The 21,140-nt window shown below is 43.9% G+C and overlaps 1 protein-coding gene across 3 annotated transcripts in view; it reads right to left on the reverse strand.

Moving 5' to 3' along the window:
* Positions 1 to 12,686: 12,686 nt before the first annotated feature.
* Positions 12,687 to 21,140, reverse strand: part of ECHDC3 (enoyl-CoA hydratase domain containing 3) — a 42,017-nt gene continuing 33,563 nt past the window's right edge. Inside the window, exons 2-4 of one of the 3 annotated variants that reach the window (XM_069765229.1) lie at positions 17,602 to 17,722; positions 15,770 to 15,970; positions 12,687 to 13,518 (exon numbers count right to left, since the gene is read on the reverse strand). In XM_069765229.1, the coding sequence (XP_069621330.1) occupies positions 13,198 to 13,518; positions 15,770 to 15,970; positions 17,602 to 17,722 (643 nt within the window). In that variant the 3' untranslated portion in view covers positions 12,687 to 13,197. The remainder of the gene's footprint in view (positions 13,519 to 15,769; positions 15,971 to 17,601; positions 17,723 to 21,140) is intronic. The other 2 variants (XM_069765227.1, XM_069765228.1) reach the window with 2 other exon arrangements.

Consider the following 21,140-nt stretch of genomic DNA (forward strand, 5'->3'; position numbering starts at 1 on the left):
AATCGCAGGGTAATCCCTATAGGTAAAAGACAAGGGCCTATAATATGGGCTACCAGCGAGAATCTGCTATATAACGACAGTGCCAGAAATGCAAGGAGCCCCACTAAGTGTTAATACCTTAGGAGATGTCGGTCTCCGATCAATGCCGCGGCTGCGGGCTGTGGAGGAAGAGGGGGTGATGTCAGCGTACATGCAGAATGGCGTACTGACCAGGCAGTGTGGTATGCTAAGTGGCGACATCGCCCCTAAGAGCGGGGGCTAAGAGGAGGGGAAGGAGGTTACCTGAAGTAGAGGCGGGTCAGGACGCGGTGTCCACCGCTGTCGAGGAAGATGCCCGAGTGAAGGGACGCCAGTGCGGCGTTCCTTATGTGCGCGCCCGCCAGACCGGATGTGACATACCCGGAAGTGATCGCTTGTTGTGGCCTGAGATGGACAGGAGAGAGCCGGCCAATCATATGACTCCCCCGTAGGGGGGCGGGACAAAACAAAGTGTGCACTGTGTTTATAGAACAGATGAGCGACCTCAGCTAGTACGGACGTGGTGATGGTGGTGATGGAAAGGTGGAGGTGATGGTTGTTCATATCCTAAGAGCTGTGACCCCGTGGATTGGCAGGAGAGTCCTGGTGATTCAATATAGACGGCTCTAGGAAGACAGATAAATATATTAGAGACATTGACATGATGAGAATACAATTAAATGAAGTCATGATACGTATACAGTTATTGCATTTATCACCCGAGATAGAAAGTAAATATAGATAAATAAATACCAACTAGAAATGTTCTGAGGTAAGAGCCCATAAAATAGAAACGGCCCCGTGTGATTTAGGTAAAGGAGACAAGGTTGTAGTCCCTATTCAGACCTTTGGGGTGTAAGGTATCCAGAGTATGGATCCAGAAAGCCTCCCTACGTTTAAGGGAGGCTAGTCTATCAACCCCCCGTCTGGGCATTGGGACCTGCTCAATTACTTGAAACATGAGCTGGGAAATGTTGTGGCCTTTAGATATAAAATGTTGTGGGATGGGTAGGAGCGTGTTGCCACACCTGATCGTGGACTTATGCTTAGAGATCCGTTCACGAATGGACTGGGTTGTCTCTCCCACATAGAGCATGCCGCAGGGGCATTTGATGAGGTAAACCACATAGGCCGAGTCGCAGTTAAAATAGTTCTTAATAGGAAAGGCCCTTCCAGAACGTGGATGGTGAAATGAGTTACCCTTGAGAACATTATTGCATTGTGTGCAGTGGAGACAGGGGAAGGTGCCGAAACGAGGATTCTGAAGGAACCGTTGGATGGGTGCCTTTTTGTCTGGTCCTACATCAGCTCTTACCAGTGTATCTCTTAGGTTACGTGGTCTCCTAAAGCACGGTAGAAAAGGTTCTCTGAACTCTGGTATGTCTGGGTGGGCAGTACTGAGTAGGTGCCAGTGTTGGCGTATGTTTTTATGGAGGATATATGCAAAAGGGTGGAAGGAATGGATGAATGGAATGCGATTCTTAGACTTTGATCTGTTGTATGGGCCGGGAGACCGAGATTCTTGAAGGAACGAGCTGGGGTATCCCCGTGCCTGAAACTTGGCTTCTATTTCTGACACTCTCTGTAATCGTAGCTCGTTATCCGAGACTATACGGGTTACCCGCTGTATTTGGGATTTAGGAATTGCTTTTTTAATGGCATGGGGGTGTAGACTGTCAAAATGCAATAGGCTATTCCGATCGGTGTTCTTTATGTGGATATCGGTGCTTAATCTGCCAGTGTGATCTTTAATGACCATAGTGTCCAGAAAATTCATCCTGTGTAGGTCATGAGTCATGGTAAAGGAGATGCCAGGCCAAGCGGTGTTAAGAAAATCCACAAAGGACCGGAAGGACTCCAACGTGCCGCCCCAGACGCAAAAAATATCGTCTATATAGCGTTTCCAGAGTAAAACGTTCTCTCTGAAACGCGAGTCAGGGTAGATGACGCTATCTTCAAAATCTGCCATGTAGCAGTTGGCGTAGGGGGGCGCCACGTTGGAGCCCATGGCGGTCCCCCGTATCTGTAAGTAATATTCGTCCTGGAACAGGAAGTGATTTGAATCCAGAACCAGTGTGAGTAATTCCACCACCAAGTCAATTTGTGACTTGTGGGTCCCTGTGGTTGATAGGAGTTTCTTGATGGAATTAATACCTTCCCCATGTGGAATGGAAGTGTATAAATCTTTTACGTCCAATGATGCCAATATGGCGTCAGCTGGTACACTATCCAGGTCCCGTATTATGCCCAAGAAGGCCCCTGTATCCAGCAGGAATGATCTGGTGGTCTGGATATGGGGGGCACCTACTCAGTACTGCCCACCCAGACATACCAGAGTTCAGAGAACCTTTTCTACCGTGCTTTAGGAGACCACGTAACCTAAGAGATACACTGGTAAGAGCTGATGTAGGACCAGACAAAAAGGCACACATCCAACAGTTCCTTCAGAATCCTCGTTTCGGCACCTTCCCCTGTCTCCACTGCACACAATGCAATAATGTTCTCAAGGGTAACTCATTTCACCATCCACGTTCTGGAAGGGCCTTTCCTATTAAGAACTATTTTAACTGCGACTCGGCCTATGTGGTTTACCTCATCAAATGCCCCTGCGGCATGCTCTATGTGGGAGAGACAACCCGGTCTATTCGTGAACGGATCTCTAAGCATAAGTCCACGATCAGGTGTGGCAACACGCTCCTACCCATCCCACAACATTTTATATCTAAAGGCCACAACATTTCCCAGCTCATGTTTCAAGTAATTGAGCAGGTCCCAGTGCCCAGACGGGGGGGTGATAGACTAGCCTCCCTTAAACGTAGGGAGGCTTTCTGGATCCATACTCTGGATACCTTACTGTTGTGAATTCTGTGGCCGAGTTCACTTCTGTGGTCACAAGTGGTATTGCAGTCTCTGGGCTTCCTCCCTCAGGTGTTTTGGTGAGCTCGTTGGCTGCCTTGCTATTTAGCTCCACCTGAGTCTGTCTTCCTTGCTCCTTGTCAATGTTCCAGTGTTGGATCTGAGCTACTGCATCTTTCCTTGGGCCTGCTGCTCTGCTAGATAAGTGCTTCTAGTTTGTTTTCTGTTTTTTCTGTCCAGCTTGCTATTAACTTTTGCTGGAAGCTCTGAGAAGCAAAGGGGTGCACCGCCGTGCTGTTAGTTCGGCACGGTGGGTCTTTTTGCCCCTTTGCGTGGTTTTCGTTTTAGGGTTTTTTGTAGACTGCATAGTTCTCTTTGCTATCCTCGCTCTGTCTAGAATATCGGGCCTCACTTTGCTGAATCTATTTCATTCCTACGTTTGTCTTTTCATCTTGCTAACAGTCATTATATGTGGGGGGCTGCCTATTCCTTTGGGGTATTTCTCTGAGGTAAGTCAGGCTTGTATTTCTATCTTCAGGCTAGTCAGCTCCTCAGGCAGTGCCGAGTTGCATAGGTAGTTGATAGGCGCAATCCACTGCTGCTTATAGTTGTGTGAGGATAGATCAGGTACTGCAGTCTACAGAGATTCCACGTCTCAGAGCTCGTCCTATTGTTTTTGGTTATTGCCAGATCTCTGTATGTGCGCTGATTACTGCACGCTGTGTTGCCTGATTGCCAGCCATAACAGTACAAGGAGCCCTCCAATGATTTCCAATAGAGGGAAAAAAGAAATCCTGACATCATTTTTTTTCCTTAGCTCTGTCTTCAGTCTTTTTTTTCCCCTAGACATTAGAGTGCTTCAGGACACAGCTGTGGACATGGATATTCAGGCTCTGTGCTCCTCAATTGATAATCTCGTTGTAAATGTACAAAAGATTCAAGATACTATTGATCAGAAATCGATGCTAGAACCAAGAATTCCGATTCCTGATTTGTTTTTTGGTGACAGAACTAAGTTCCTGAGCTTCAGAAATAATTGTAAGCTATTTTTGGCCTTGAAACCTCATTCTTCTGGTAATCCTATTCAACAGGTTTTGATTATTATTTCTTTTTTGCGCGGCGACCCACAGGACTGGACGTTTTCTCTTGCACCAGGAGATTCTGCATTGAGTAATGTTGATGCATTTTTCCAGGCGCTGGGATTGCTTTACGATGAGCCTAATTCAGTGGATCAAGCTGAGAAAAATCTGCTGGCTTTATGCCAGGGTCAGGATGATGTAGAAGTATATTGTCAGAAATTTAGGAAATGGTCAGTACTCACTCTGTGGAATGAATCTGCACTAGCGGCTTTGTTCAGAAAGGGTCTCTCTGAAGCTCTTAAGGATGTAATGGTGGGATTTCCTATGCCTGCTGGTTTGAATGAGTCTATGTCCTTGGCCATTCAGATCGGTCGTCGCTTGCGCGAGCGTAAATCTGTGCACCATCTGGCGGTATTGTCTGAGAGTAAGCCTGAGCCTATGCAGTGCGACAGGACTATGACTAAAGTAGAACGGCACGAACACAGACGTCTGAACAGACTGTGTTTTTATTGTGGTGATTCTACTCATGCTATTTCTAATTGTCCTAAACGCACTAGGCGGTTCGATAGCTCTGCCGTTATTGGTACTGTACAGTCCAAATTCCTTTTGTCCATTACCTTAATGTGCTCTTTGTCATCATATTCTGTCATGGCGTTTGTGGATTCAGGCGCTGCCCTGAATCTGATGGATTTGGATTATGCTAAACGTTGTGGATTTTTCTTGGAGCCTTTGCGGTGTCCTATTCCGTTGAGAGGAATTGATGCTACACCTTTGGCCAAGAATAAGCCTCAGTACTGGGCCCAGCTGACCATGTGCATGGCTCCTGCACATCAGGAAGTTATTCGCTTTCTGGTACTGCATAATTTGCATGATGTGGTCGTGTTGGGGTTGCCATGGCTACAAACCCATAATCCAGTATTGGATTGGAACTCTATGTCGGTAACCAGCTGGGGTTGTCAGGGAGTACATGGTGATGTTCCATTTTTGTCTATTTCGTCATCCATTCCTTCTGACATCCCAGAGTTCTTGTCGGACTTTCAGGATGTATTTGAAGAGTCCAAGTCTGATGCCCTACCTCCGCATAGGAATTGTGATTGTGCTATCGATTTGATTCCTGGTAGTAAATTCCCTAAGGGTCGTTTATTTAATTTGTCCGTACCTGAACACACCGCTATGCGCAGTTATGTGAAGGAGTCCCTGGAGAAGGGACATATTCGCCCATCGTCGTCACCATTGGGAGCAGGGTTCTTTTTTGTAGCCAAGAAGGATGGTTCGCTAAGACCGTGTATTGATTACCGCCTTCTTAATAAGATCACTGTTAAGTTTCAGTATCCGTTGCCATTGATTTCTGACTTGTTTGCTCGGATTAAGGGGGCTAGTTGGTTTACTAAGATTGATCTTCGTGGTGCGTATAATCTGGTGAGAATCAGGCAGGGAGATGAATGGAAAACGGCATTTAATACGCCCGAGGGTCATTTTGAGTATCTGGTGATGCCGTTCGGACTTGCCAATGCTCCATCTGTTTTTCAGTCTTTTATGCATGACATTTTCCGTGAGTATCTGGATAAATTCTTGATTGTTTACTTGGATGACATTTTGATCTTCTCAGATGATTGGGAGTCTCATGTGAAGCAAGTCAGAATGGTTTTCCAGGTACTGCGTGCTAATTCCTTGTTCGTGAAGGGATCAAAGTGTCTCTTCGGTGTGCAGAAAGTTTCATTTTTGGGGTTCATCTTTTCCCCTTCTACTATCGAGATGGATCCGGTTAAGGTTCAGGCCATCCAGGATTGGACTCAGCCGACATCTCTAAAAAGTCTGCAGAAATTCCTGGGCTTTGCTAATTTTTATCGTCGCTTCATCTGTAATTTTTCTAGCATTGCCAGACCATTGACCGATTTGACCAAGAAGGGTGCTGATTTGGTTAATTGGTCTTCTGCTGCCGTGGAAGCTTTTCAGGAGTTGAAGCGTCGTTTTTGCTGTGCCCCTGTGTTGTGTCAACCTGATGTTTCTCTTCCGTTCCAGGTCGAGGTTGATGCTTCTGAGATTGGTGCAGGGGCGGTTTTGTCACAGAGAGGTTCTGGTTGCTCAGTGTTCAAACCATGTGCTTTCTTTTCCAGGAAATTTTCTGCTGCTGAGCGTAATTATGATGTGGGCAACCGAGAGTTGCTGGCCATGAAGTGGGCATTCGAGGAGTGGCGTCATTGGCTTGAGGGTGCTAAGCATCGCGTGGTGGTTTTGACTGATCATAAGAACCTTACTTATCTTGAGTCTGCCAAGCGCTTGAATCCTAGACAGGCCCGTTGGTCGTTATTTTTTGCTCGTTTTGATTTTGTGATTTCATACCTTCCGGGCTCTAAAAATGTGAAGGCGGATGCTCTGTCTAGGAGTTTTGTGCCCGACTCTCCGGGGTTATCTGAGCCGGCGAGTATCCTCAAGGAAGGAGTCATTGTGTCTGCCATCTCCCCTGATTTGCGGAGAGTGTTGCAGAAATTTCAGGCTAATAAACCTGATCGTTGTCTGGCCGAGAAACTGTTCGTCCCTGATAGGTGGACTAGTAAAGTTATCTCTGAACTTCATTGTTCGGTGCTGGCCGGTCATCCAGGAATCTTTGGTACCAGGGAGTTGGTTGCTAGATCCTTCTGGTGGCCATCTCTGTCACGGGATGTGCGTGCTTTTGTGCAGTCCTGTGGAATTTGTGCTAGGGCTAAGCCCTGCTGTTCACGTGCCAGTGGGTTGCTTTTGCCCTTGCCGGTCCCGAAGAGGCCTTGGGCACATATTTCGATGGATTTCATTTCTGACCTTCCCGTTTCTCAAAAAATGTCGGTCATTTGGGTGGTCTGTGATCGCTTTTCTAAAATGGTCCATCTGGTGCCCTTGGTTAAATTGCCTTCCTCCTCTGATTTGGTGCCTTTGTTCTTCCAGCATGTGGTTCGTTTACATGGCATTCCTGAGAATATTGTTTCTGACAGAGGTTCCCAGTTTGTCTCGAGGTTCTGGCGAGCCTTTTGTGGTAGGATGGGCATTGACCTATCTTTTTCCTCGGCCTTCCATCCTCAGACTAATGGCCAGACCGAACGAACCAATCAGACCTTGGAAACATATCTGAGATGTTTTGTTTCCGCTGACCAGGATGATTGGGTGTCATTTTTGCCGTTGGCTGAGTTCGCCCTTAATAATCGGGCCAGCTCGGCTACCTTGGTCTCTCCATTTTTCTGCAATTCTGGGTTCCATCCTCGTTTCTCTTCAGGACAGGTTGAGTCTTCGGACTGTCCTGGTGTGGATTATGTGGTGGACAGGTTGCAGCAGATCTGGACTCAGGTAGTGGACAATTTGACCTTGTCCCAGGAGAAGGCTCAGCTTTTCGCTAATCGCAGACGCCGTGTGGGACCCCGACTTCGTGTTGGGGATCTGGTTTGGTTATCTTCTCGTCATATTCCTATGAAGGTTTCCTCTCCTAAATTTAAACCTCGTTTTATTGGTCCGTATAGGATTTCTGAGATTCTCAATCCGGTGTCTTTTCGTCTGACCCTCCCAGACTCCTTTTCCATACATAATGTATTCCATAGGTCGTTGTTGAGGAGATACGTGGCACCTATGGTTCCATCTGTGGAGCCTCCTGCCCCTGTTTTGGTGGAGGGGGAATTGGAGTATATTGTGGAGAAGATTTTGGATTCTCGTGTCTCTAGACGGAAACTCCAGTATTTGGTCAAATGGAAGGGTTATGCTCAGGAAGATAATTCCTGGGTTTTTGCCTCTGATGTCCATGCCCCAGATCTTGTTCGTGCCTTTCATGTGGCTCATCCTGGTCGGCCTGGGGGTTCTGGTGAGGGTTCGGTGACCCCTCCTCAACGGGGGGGTACTGTTGTGAATTCTGTGGCCGAGTTCACTTCTGTGGTCACAAGTGGTATTGCAGTCTCTGGGCTTCCTCCCTCAGGTGTTTTGGTGAGCTCGTTGGCTGCCTTGCTATTTAGCTCCACCTGAGTCTGTCTTCCTTGCTCCTTGTCAATGTTCCAGTGTTGGATCTGAGCTACTGCATCTTTCCTTGGGCCTGCTGCTCTGCTAGATAAGTGCTTCTAGTTTGTTTTCTGTTTTTTCTGTCCAGCTTGCTATTAACTTTTGCTGGAAGCTCTGAGAAGCAAAGGGGTGCACCGCCGTGCTGTTAGTTCGGCACGGTGGGTCTTTTTGCCCCTTTGCGTGGTTTTCGTTTTAGGGTTTTTTGTAGACTGCATAGTTCTCTTTGCTATCCTCGCTCTGTCTAGAATATCGGGCCTCACTTTGCTGAATCTATTTCATTCCTACGTTTGTCTTTTCATCTTGCTAACAGTCATTATATGTGGGGGGCTGCCTATTCCTTTGGGGTATTTCTCTGAGGTAAGTCAGGCTTGTATTTCTATCTTCAGGCTAGTCAGCTCCTCAGGCAGTGCCGAGTTGCATAGGTAGTTGATAGGCGCAATCCACTGCTGCTTATAGTTGTGTGAGGATAGATCAGGTACTGCAGTCTACAGAGATTCCACGTCTCAGAGCTCGTCCTATTGTTTTTGGTTATTGCCAGATCTCTGTATGTGCGCTGATTACTGCACGCTGTGTTGCCTGATTGCCAGCCATAACACCTTACACCCCAAAGGTCTGAATAGGGACTACGACCTTGTCTCCTTTACCTAAATCACACGGGGCCGTTTCTATTTTATGGGCTCTTACCTCAGAACATTTCTAGTTGGTATTTATTTATCTATATTTACTTTCTATCTCGGGTGATAAATGCAATAACTGTATACGTATCATGACTTCATTTAATTGTATTCTCATCATGTCAATGTCTCTAATATATTTATCTGTCTTCCTAGAGCCGTCTATATTGAATCACCAGGACTCTCCTGCCAATCCACGGGGTCACAGCTCTTAGGATATGAACAACCATCACCTCCACCTTTTCATCACCACCATCACCACGTCCGTACTAGCTGAGGTCGCTCATCTGTTCTATAAACACAGTGCACACTTCGTTTTGTCCCGCCCCCCTACGGGGGAGTCATATGATTGGCCGGCTCTCTCCTGTCCATCTCAGGCCACAACAAGCGATCACTTCCGGGTATGTCACATCCGGTCTGGCGGGCGCGCACATAAGGAACGCCACACTGGCGTCCCTTCACTCGGGCATCTTCCTCGACAGCGGTGGACACCGCGTCCTGACCCGCCTCTACTTCAGGTAACCTCCTTCCCCTCCTCTTAGCCCCCGCTCTTAGGGGCGATGTCGCCACTTAGCATACCACACTGCCTGGTCAGTACGCCATTCTGCATGTACGCTGACATCACCCCCTCTTCCTCCACAGCCCGCAACCGCGGCATTGATCGGAGACAGACATCTCCTAAGGTATGTCACAAATTCTTTTTTTTTTTTTTTGTTCATTGAGGTAATCATTTTTGTTCTGCTCTTCACAGGTATTAACACTTAGTGGGGCTCCTTGCATTTCTGGCACTGTCGTTATATAGCAGATTCTCGCTGGTAGCCCATATTATAGGCCCTTGTCTTTTACCTATAGGGATTACCCTGCGATTTACCTCGCTTATAGAAGCATTTCCTCAGCGTTCTCCTAGACACTTCTCAGTACGGTACGGTTGGCGTTATTTTGCTCTTCACATTCTACTCACCATCAGGGAGGGCTGGGATACACTAGATGGTTCCTCCTAATGCTTGATTTTCACATTGCCATATTATGACCAATTGACACACTGTATATACTTTTGTTGTTTATTCTGTTTTTTTCTTTTTTCTGTTTGGTTAATTGATTTATTTTACACCGTATGTAATTACTGATGTATTTACAGATGTAGTCACGGATGTATGTATCATTCTTTTTCTTTATAATATTGTAGTAACTGACGAAGGCCAGACCAGGCCGAAACGTTTTTCGTACTACGAAATAAAATACCACCAGTTTGACTCAAGTTGAGTGCCGGGTTCTATTTATCCATATCTACACCTGTGTCCTGAACCACCCAAAGGTCTAGGGGAAAAGAAAAACAAAACACAGTGCAAAGAAAAAAAATGGTCTCAGAAGTTCTCTTATCCCTCTATTGAGATGCATTAATACTTTGGGCCAGCTGTACTGTTATGACCTGGTGGTTAGGAGCACCCGGAATGACCTGATAGTTAAACCTCATACAGGACGAGCTCTGGGATGTGGGAGCTCTGCTGACCGCAAGCCCTAATCCTATCACACACACTAAAAATAGCCGTGGAGCGCTCCTGTCCAGACCTAGGCGCCTCGTCACAGCCTAAGAACTATCTAGCCCTAGAGATAGAAAATAAAGCCTACCTTGCCTCAGAGAAATTCCCCAAAGGTAAAGGAAGCCCCCCACATATATTGACTGTGAGTAAAGATGAAAGTCACAAATGCAGAAATGAAACAGGTTTCAGCAAAGGGAGGCCAGACTTACTAAATAGACAGAGGATAGGAAAGGAAACTTTGCGATCAGCACAAAAACCTACAAAAGACCACGCAGAGTGTGCAAAAAAGACCTCCGCACCGACTCACGGTGCGGAGGGGCCACTCTGCATCCCAGAGCTTCCAGCTAGCAAGACAAAATCATGAAAACCAGCTGGACAAGAAAACAATGAACAAATAATGACTATCAGGAACTTAGCTTCTGCAGGAGAAGGCAGGTCACCAGAGAGATCCAGGAGCGAACTGAACCAATGCTAAAACATTGACAGCTGGCATGGAGTAACGATCTGAGAGGATTTAAATAGAGCAGTCAACCAAAGGATAAACCACGTCACCTGTGTAAGGAACCTCAGAAGCAGCAGCTTCACTCACAGCCACCAGAGGGAGCCCATACACAGAACTCGCCGAAGTACCATTCACGACCACAGGAGGGAGTTCGACAACAGAATTCACAACAGGATTGTATACATCAGTTAGGACTGCTCTGATATGGGTATACCTTGATGTTTGGTGGAGCAGCTCAGTATACATTTTTTGCAAAAAACGTATCAACCAAATACCCTGTTTTTTTCACGATTTTTACTAGCACTTGCGGATTACTGTGATTTTTTGAAACTGAGTGTTTTTGGTTCTATTATGCTCTTTTGTGTCTTCTCAGCAGCCTACGCCTGCTGTCGTTGCAATCAGCGGCAGTAGGTGCCGCTGATGGGAGTAGTCATCAGCCGGCATTTGTGCTATACATAAATACATTTATTAATTTAAAAGAATTCTAATTTATAATTTAAATTTTAATTTAGAATTCTATAATTTTTTCACTATGCTTGGTTGAAAATAAAAGTAACCATTACTGACTGCCACATTTTTGCTCTTGATTTCTTTTAGTGTTTCTTAAAGCCAGAAAGTTCCCATTTGAAATAACTTTAGTTTTGTGCCTTGTCTGTGATCTGCTTTTTTTCTACAAAATTAAACAACTGAATGAACATCCTCCAAGGCCGGTGATTGCATAATTGTTGCCAGGAGGGGTGTGTGTGTGTGTGTGCGTGTGTGTTTGTGTGTTTTTATATATATTTATTTTCCCCTGACTTGTTTGGAGATCCATGTCCTTGGTCTTCATGGTGGTGTTTGCTTAGTGGTGTCTCTTGATTAAAGGTGTTGCAGCCTTTGTGGCCTTTCAGAAAAGGTGTGTATATAAACACACTAACACACCATGTAACACTTAGATTTAACACAAGTGGACTATGTGACTTATGAAGGTAATTGCTTGCACCAGAAATTTTTCGAGGCTTAGGCTACTTTTACACTAGCGTTTTTTTGCAATCCGTCATTTTGGGCAAAAAATGGATCCTGCAAATGTGCTCGCAGGAAGCGTTTTTTTGCCCATAGACTTGTATTAGCGACGGATCGTCCGTTGTGCGACAGATCTGTCGTGTTTTGGCGGACCATCGTCACAAAAAAAAGTTCAATGTAACTTTTTTTTGTTCGTCGCATCCGCCATTTTCTACCGCGCATGTGCGGCCGAAACTCCGCCCCCTCCGCAGCGGATGCTTGGAAAACTGCATACGCTGCCCACGTCGTGCACAAATTTCACAATGTGCGTTGGTACGTCGGCCCGATGCATTGCGACAGACCCGTACCGACGCAAGTGTGAAAGTAGCCTTAGTTATTTGATACCACAAATTTAAGTCTATATTTTTCTCACTTCAACAACTTAAGACAATTTAGTGCTAATGCATCGCACACAAATCTGATTATAAAAATATTTAAAACACAGTTATGTAAAAAAAAAAAAAAGGTAAAAAGCCGGGGGGAATACTTTTGCAAGCCACTGTACGGGAAAAAAATGTGCTCACCCCCACACATTTTTTGAGTTGAGCAGTTAAATATATGTTATGACTTTAATTTTTGTTTTCAACTTTTATCTGTGACTATTTGTATGATAATGAAGCAAAAGCTACAGACATCTGAAAGGTTCCCTCATCATGTTGATGGGAAAGAAGTATAATACAGTACAATTTAGATTGCCATTCACATTTTTGTTTCAGTAACTTCCATTAAACTTCAAAATGCTCTGTGGACAGAAATTCATCTGTTTTTGCTGCTTATGTTTTCTATGAGAGCATGACAAGTATTAAGTGGCAGGAAATATTCTTTATTAAAGTTGTGAAAATGTATTCTGGGGTACTTCATGGAAAAAGAAAATATAATTTTTAGACTGCTTTTAGAAACTAAGCTTCCTCTATATGACAGAATACAGACACCACCTCAGCGTTGCAAAAGAAACTAAATGTCATTTTCTTGGAAATATTTATTCAATATCCAAAAATATAGAAACAGTTTTTATCATTCTTAACTCTGCAAAATCTGATCTGCTGTTTTGTGACAATCAAAGACTTATCATAAGGCAGTGTGTATAACAATTGTACATTTTCACTATAGGATAGTGATGGTTCAGAAGTGGATCACCTTTACGGTATTCAAGTGCAGTATATCCTGGACTTGTGAATATTAGTAATAATCAGACATTAATATATGATCATCACTAAAACGAACTGTCTAGGAGTAAAAGAGACATGAAAACTTACTAAATAAAATCTGAATTGGAATTATTTTCCTGCGTAAAATCCAACAGGCAGCAAGTGATCCATAACTGGTATAGGCAACAAACAGCATATATTGTATGAAAGTTTATAGTAAAACAACACATTTTACATTGCATCCCATCAAATCAGTTATTTTGATCTCTTAAATTTGGCAAAGATAATTCCCATTAATTTCTGAAGTTATGACTCCACAGGTGATCATTCCAATGAGTTGGTCCACACTGGTTTCCTTTTTTGTGTGAAGGCCTCTATCCCTTCTTGGCCATCCTTTAACATCAGGTTTTGTAACATAACCTGAGATGTCAGCTTGTACGCCTCCTCTAAGCTTTGTGAAATCTGTTTGTAAAATGTGGCTTTTCCAAGAGCAACTACTGTCCGGCTTGCCTGGCAGATTTTACTTGCAATTTTCATGGTTTCTGCTTCTAACCTGTCTTCAGGCACCACCTTGCTGACTAGTCCATGCATTAAAGCATCATGTGCTGATATAGGCTCACCAGTAAACAGCATTTCTAAGGCAACCTGTAAGAATAAAAGGCATAGATGGGCTTGTAACAGAAGGAAACAATACACAGTAGGGAGAGTTTTATAAAAACTGGCGCTAAAAAAAACTAGGGTGGTTGCCATCTTTTGCTTTCCACCAGTTTGAAATCTCCCTCAATACAATGTAAAATTACTATATTAAACTTCACATAAAGAACACATATCAGGTCATCAGTGGCAAGTTTTTGATTTTATTTTGTTTCCACTGCTTCCCTGAGTATTCTGCTTTTAGCTTTGTGCAATGTTTATGGTCTGTATAAAGACGGCGTGACTCCCAGGGTTATCTGGGGGCATGCCTTTACACTGCTCTGCATGAGCATGCCCGCTTATAAACACCATAAAAATTTGCACTGAAGAAAAAGGCCCATATATATCTTGAACCGTAAGGCGAATGAAATAAAAAAATTATATATATATATATATATATATATATATATATATATATATATATATATATATATATATATATATATATATATTATATATAATTTATATATTTTCAGGCAAAAAACAGGCAGCACTCCATTATCTTGATCAACTGTGCAGAGTTTAATCAGACCCACATGTCCTTACCACGACGTTTCGGCTCCAAATGAGAAAGGCTCATTTGGAGCCGAAACGTGGTAAAGACATGTGGGTCTGATTAAACTCTGCACAGTTGATCAAGATAATGGAGTGCTGCCTGTTTTTTGCCTGAATCTATGGACTGAGGATAGCCGGTGGACGGGCTACCTGGAGGCTTTGCACCCAGAGATAAGTGAAGTGTTGTGCTGTTCCTTTTTTTCTACTACTACTATATAATATAAATATATAATATAAATATATATATATATATATATATATATATATAATTGCTGACCTCTCCAGGATCCCACAGTTCGCCATCCGGTCCTTTTCTTTCAGCTGTAACACACGGTATCTCCAGTCTCTTTCACTATAGGCCAGGACTGCACGTTGTGAGGTCACGGCGCGCGTCTTGACGACACAACCTCACGTGTCCAGAGGTCCTGGTCTACAGTGAAGAGTCTGGAGATGCAGAAGAGGACTGGACTACAACATGTTACGCTCGTAACTAGGAGTCTAAATTAATGGTGTTGTATAAGCAAGTAAAATAAATAATGCATTTTTAAATATTCCCAAATACATTTGTACTAATATTTCACCATAGGTCCAAGTGTATGGTAGGAAACAAAAAACATAAAACTATATATGAAAAAAACATAGTAATTAGATATATCGCAAACTGTACTTTAGCTGTATTTAAAGATTTATCTTATAGATTAGATGGAGTCTGCCACACCAAAAACTCGATTTATACTACTTATGCAGTCCTATGAGGGACTTACCCCAAGCAAAAATAATCTCCAATGATATTTTTACTTTCTTGGTTTCTCAGAAAAGGAGTTTATTTCTTATGTAAATGAGACAGCTTGGGTGCACCCTTGGCGTGGCCACAGGCTTAGTGCATTGTTCGGCCCCCTCAATCACTATGCCTCAGACTGCCTCTTGTATTGACTGACAGTGCTCCCATGCCTAAAGCGATTTGCTGCCTGAATTGAATCACTGGCCCTGCGTGTGCAAACTAACAATGTGTGAGCCTGGACAGCACACAGTGTTCGTGTGGGCGCACTCATCACTCTCTCCTTTCTACAGCTGCCGCTCGCTATACTGATACATGGAAGTGAGCAGGATAGAGGGATGAGAGCGCACCCGCTCTCACACTGCACTTGCACCCACACATCAAGCGACATAAAGGGAGGTGCATGGTGAATGAGGGGGCGGGAACAGTGAACTCAAGCCCGTGGTCATGCCAAGGGGGCACCACATCTCCCTTATTTACATGAGAAAACAAAATGCATTTTTTTTTTAAATTTAAGCAAGTAAAGCTATACTACATTAATTAGTTTTTATAAGTTAAGGCTAAATCCCATACTTGACTGTATAAGTAGTTTAAATTGAGTTTTGGAGGGTTCAAAGATTCCCTTTTAAAGTGGTTTCCAAGATTAGAAAAACATGGCACAAACCAGTGCTACACATGTCAGCACGTTGTGTGAGATATTGAAGTTCTCTCCCGTTCTCTTAACCTTAGGTGAGTTAATACACTTGTTATAACTCATGTAGAACAATGGCAGTGTTTTGGAAGAAAGTAATCACGCTTTTTTTAATCCTCTACAACTCCTTAAACAAAATCGGCTCCTTTTAAAATTATCACGGCGCACAAAGTACTAACCTTTCTTGGCACTGCTCTTCCTAAAGCAACAGCCGGTGTAGAGCAGAACAATCCCACGTTGACACCTGGTGTTGCAAACCTGGATTTCTCAGATGCAACAGCAATATCACAGCTGGCAACAAGCTGGCATCCAGCTGCAGTGGCAAGTCCATTTACCTGGGCTATAACAGGAACGGGTATGGTTTGGATTGCTGTCATAAGCTGCACACAACATATAGTATAATTTATTACATCAAAGAAATTATTTTACATTTCAACAACAACAACACAATTGTTCCCAGCTCTCTCCTCCTCCTGGCACTTGTTTCGACAACACTAGATAGCAGGACCTCTGCTTCCTTTCTTGTGTATGCCAGAAAATGAATGTCTATAGAGATAGTGCCAAAGACACCACTGAAGTTATAATCCATATATTTACAATATGTTGGGTGATAAGATGTAGAGGGGAAAAAATATTTTTTCCTGTTCTGCCTTGCATAGAATTGACTACGTATTTATATAATTTCTTTACTTGTTGACAGATTGCTACTGTCTTTACAAATGGTCTTAGGGTATGTGCACACGATGCAGATTTAGTGCAGAATTGGTGCAGAACTGCCGCAGATTTTTCTGCTGCGGAAACGCTGCAGAACTGCACTGTGATTTACAGTACAATGTAAATCAATGTGAAAAGAAAAAAGCTGTGCACATGGTGCAGAAAAATCTGCGCAGAAACGCTGCAGATTTCAAAGAAGTGCACGTCGCTTCTTTTGTGCAGTTCTGCAGCAGAGTTTTCTGCACCATGTGCACAGCTTTTTTCTTTTCACATTGATTTACATTGTACTGCACAGAAACTGCATAGAATCTGCATAGAATCTGCACAGAAACTGCACAGAAACTGCACAGAAACTGCATAGAAACTGCGCAGAAACTGCATCAAATCTGCAGATGCAGATTTAGTGCAGAAAATTCTGCACCACATTTCCTACGTGTGCACATAGCCTTAGTGTAAAAACTGTATGATCCCACAACTCAAGAGCCGCAATCCCTATATATAGAGCCCCAATGTTAAAGACAGTCCAGTAAAAAAAAAAAAAAAAAAATTGTGACTCGAAAAAAATCCTGTACGGGAAAACAAAGTTTAACAAGTGGCTTCTGCCTTCTATAAATGCCTGTTGCATGTTTAACAGAAACAACAAGTTCAATAGAGGAATAGCAAAAAAAAAAGGGAATATACCAAAGTCTACTCAAAGAACATTACATTGGTCATTAAATAATCAAATAACTAATTAAAGCAAACAGTACCTATTTTTCAACTCGACAATGCCAGACCACGTTTGTTGTGCTACTGTGAGCTACCCGTGTGGCCTAAATGGGCCAATACGTACTGCAGCATCTTCAGACTTGTCTCCCATCAAGTACATCTGTGACGTCATTGGTCGGCAATTGCCAAAAGGTGCTGCCAACAGCGGATCTTGATGTTTTGTGTGGCCAAGTGCACTCACCTTGGCAGAACATTCCTCAGAAAACCAGTTATAACCTCACTGATGGCATGCCAAGGTATGTGTATTTCTGCATGTGGTGTTCATACTCAAAACTAAATAGCTTCTAAATTGTTTCTATTTCTTATACCATTTGCATATTATTAACAAGTCTTTCAGTCCTGCGATTTCCATAATCCCATGACTTTTCCTTCTTGAAATTGTAATTTAAAGGGAACCTGTCACCCCCATAATCGATGGTGGGGTAAGCTCACCATCATCAGGGGCTTATCTACAGCATTCTGTAATACTGTAGATAAGCCCCCGATGTAACTGAAAAAAGAGGAGAAAAAGAGGTTAGATTATACTCACCCAGGGGTGGTCCTGCTCCGACGGGTGTCTCAAGTCGGGTACAGCTCCTCCCATCTTCATTCCATGACGTCCTCTTCTGGAATTCACGCCGCGGCTCCAGCGCAGGCGTACTTTGTCTGTCCTGTTGAGGGCAGAGTGATATGTAGGCAATCCAGTGACACAGTGTGCCAGCAATCCGAGCACATACAGTGATCTGACAATAACCCAAAAACAATAGAACGAGCTCTGAGACGTGGAATCTCTGTAGACCGCAATACCTGAACCTATCCTAAATACAACTAAAGGCAGCTGTGGATTGCGCCTGACACTACCTATGCAACTCGGCACAGCCTGAGGAGCTGACTAGCCTGAAGATAGAAAAACAAGCCTGACTTGCCTCAGAGAAATACCCCAAAGGAAAAGGCAGCCCCCCACATATAATGACTGTTAGCAAGATGAAAAGACAAACGTAGGGATGAAATAGATTCAGCAAAGTGAGGCCCGATATACTAGATAGAGCGAGGATAGCAAAGAGAACTTTGCAGTCTACAAAAAACCCTAAAGCAAAAAACCACGCAAAGGGGGCAAAAAGACCCACCGTGCCGAACTAACGGCACGGCGGTACACCCTTTGCGTCTCAGAGCTTCCAGCAAAACGAATTGACAAGCTGGACAGAAAAAGTAGCAACAAAAGCAAAGAAGCACTTATCTAAGCAGAGCAGCAGGCCACAGGAAAGATCCAGAAGCTCAGATCCAACACTGGAACATTGACAAGGAGCAAGGAAGACAGAATCAGGCGGAGTTAAATAACAAAGCAGCCAACGAGCTCACCAGAACACCTGAGGGAGGAAGCTGAGAAGCTGCAGTACCACTTGTGACCACAGGAGTGAATTCAGCAACAGAATTCACAACAGCAGAGCAAAGTACTGCAGTGCGTAGGCGCCGGAAAGGTCAGAATGGCCCGGCGCCTGTGCACTGCAGTACTTTGCTCTGCCCTCAACAGGGAAGACAAAGTACTCCTGCGCCGGAGCCGTGGCGTGAAGACCAGAAGAGGACATCATGGAATGAAGATGGGAGGTGCCGGAGCGACAGATCTCACACCTTGAGCCAGCTCAGAGCAAGACAAAGGCTTGCTTGCAATATAGAGTCAAGCTAAAGATCATTCTAGAAACAAAGTTCCATAAGGAGTTATTGAGATACTATACTATAGATCGTGTATATGTTCTGAGATATCCAGACCATGGCAAATGTCTTGCAAGGTCTCGATCTGTTCTAGCAACCCAGCAAGGAGAGATACGTAGAATCGCTAGTAGGAACCAGATAGCACAGATGTGTTTAGTCTCAATGTGTAGCAGGGGCCCAGCCAAATCCGATGGCACCAAACCGCCTCCCTAGGATGGTCCATTAAAGAGTTATGATTCATATTAGGTTTTGAAGTTTTTAGCTGCTAGAGGCAAGGAGAGGAGATTTAGGTTCAGCCCACAGGGCAGGAGTGGAGTTACCCAAAGGGGATAAAGGCTAGTGTAAAGCCATGTGGTCTCACTCGCTGTTATGCTTGAGGTTCACTTGGAAAGTGCGGGGCTTGTTGAGTAATGTGATGTGAAGGACCTAGGACCAAGCTGGCAGCACATGCTCCCTGCGGCCCAGCACACACATAGTCGAACATCAACTTGGTAATTGATATAATCTATCTGCTTATATCTTGTCTTACGACAATTGGTATTTGCAAATCTAACCACTGTATATGTATAACCAGTAATAGTGTATTGTCTAGTGTTTCTTTAAGGAGATTAAATATATAATTCAACCTTGGGCTGCTCTTTTAGGTCAATACACACGTTCGTTTATCAGTTTAACTTTCCAAGCTACCTTGGCTGGTTTCTGGTCCGATATAATCCCATTAAGAGACCTGACTTATATCTAACGAGGAACTGATGGCAATCCTACCAGGCTGGCAGAACTTTGTTTCACTGGTGCTAGTGAAAAGGGCCTCTCATCATGTCAGGGTTGTGAGTGTGGTGCCACGTTAGTGACTGCGTGGGCCACATCCTCTCACTCCCCATGCATCCCTGGGCCCATGTGGTCTATGTAAAACTATACCAAGCTGACCTTACATGACCCCAGGGGGTGCATACCGTCACGTTGGTGAAAGTGGGGGGACCGCATTACATGACCCGTTTGACGTAATAGAAACACCAGGAAGGGTGGTGAGGTGCAGGTTCATCGCATGTGACTTCCCCTGACGAAGCCATACAGGTTACGTCGATACACGTGGGGCCACATCTTTAACCTATTCACTCCAGTGTAAGTTCTTTTCAGGCATTTGGGCTATACTTTCCTAGTGATTGATTCACTTGCTATTGACAGCGGTGTTTCAACTGTCCTTTGTGATTATGCTCTCTTTTTTTTATTATGTTTGGAGATTGCTCACCCTTGCCTGTATATGAGCTATTATGCCTCTGAAGTTCCTTAATTTTCACAGATTGCTTTGCAGCTTGATGACTCCCCTTATTGGTCATGGGGGCTTCTTAGGCCTCTTTCACACTTCCGTCTTTCTTTTTCCGTCACAATGCGTCGTTTTGTGAAAAAAACGGATCCAGCAAATGTTTCTGCTGGATCCGTTTTTTTCTCAGACTTGTATTCGCGATGGATGGCCTTCCGTTTCATCCGTCGTGTGCTGGATCTGTCGTAAAATTGCTGTCCGTCAGGCAGAGACAACACACAGAGGAACGTTTTTATCTATACAACACAACCCATGTTAATAATGATTTAAAAAAAAATAAAAAATTGTGACATGCTTACCTCTCAGCATCCCCCTTGCAGCCTTACAGATGCTCCCGGCAGCTCCGGTTCCTAGTGATGCCTTGCGAAATGACCCGATAACGTAGCGGTCTCGCGAGCCCGCTACATCATCACAGGTCATTGTCTCGCAAGGCATTACTGGGAACGGGAGCTGCCAGCAGCATCGCGAGCATCAGGAAGGCTGCGGGGGACACCGGAAGGTAAGAATATCACGATTTTAATTATTTTTAAAATGGGTTGTGTTGTGTATTCGTTTTCGCAGCGGAAAAACACGGCGAAGACGCATTCACAACGTGTGCACATAGCCTCGACGGATCCGTCAAAAAAACGGACCCAGTGCACCCGTTTTTTTTACAATCTGCACAGGATCCGTCTTTTCAACATTTTTGACGGATTGTGACTGATTGTAAAAAACGGAAGTGTGAAAGAAGCCTTAAAGATCTGTTCCTTCTTTGATTGGTATTGCCTACCCCTGAGTGTACTAATAATTATATGGCTAAATTATACGACATTATAACACTGTCTTATATGGGGCTATATACATTGCAATGTGTTGTTCTTCCTATGTTTATATTTTCAGGACTATGGAGTGGCTGTGCCCAGATCTGTTTTTAATTATGTTTTATTTCACTTGCTTTGTGTGCTAATAAAGACTGTTCACTCATTTTTTAATTATATTAGGAGCAGTGTGCAATTCTTTACAGTAGTGCTTTTCCCTCTTCCTTTATATTGATTATTTTTTACTACAGCCTCTGCACC

This window comes from Ranitomeya imitator, chromosome 4, assembly GCF_032444005.1.
Source record: "Ranitomeya imitator isolate aRanImi1 chromosome 4, aRanImi1.pri, whole genome shotgun sequence".
NCBI lineage: Eukaryota > Metazoa > Chordata > Amphibia > Anura > Dendrobatidae > Ranitomeya > Ranitomeya imitator.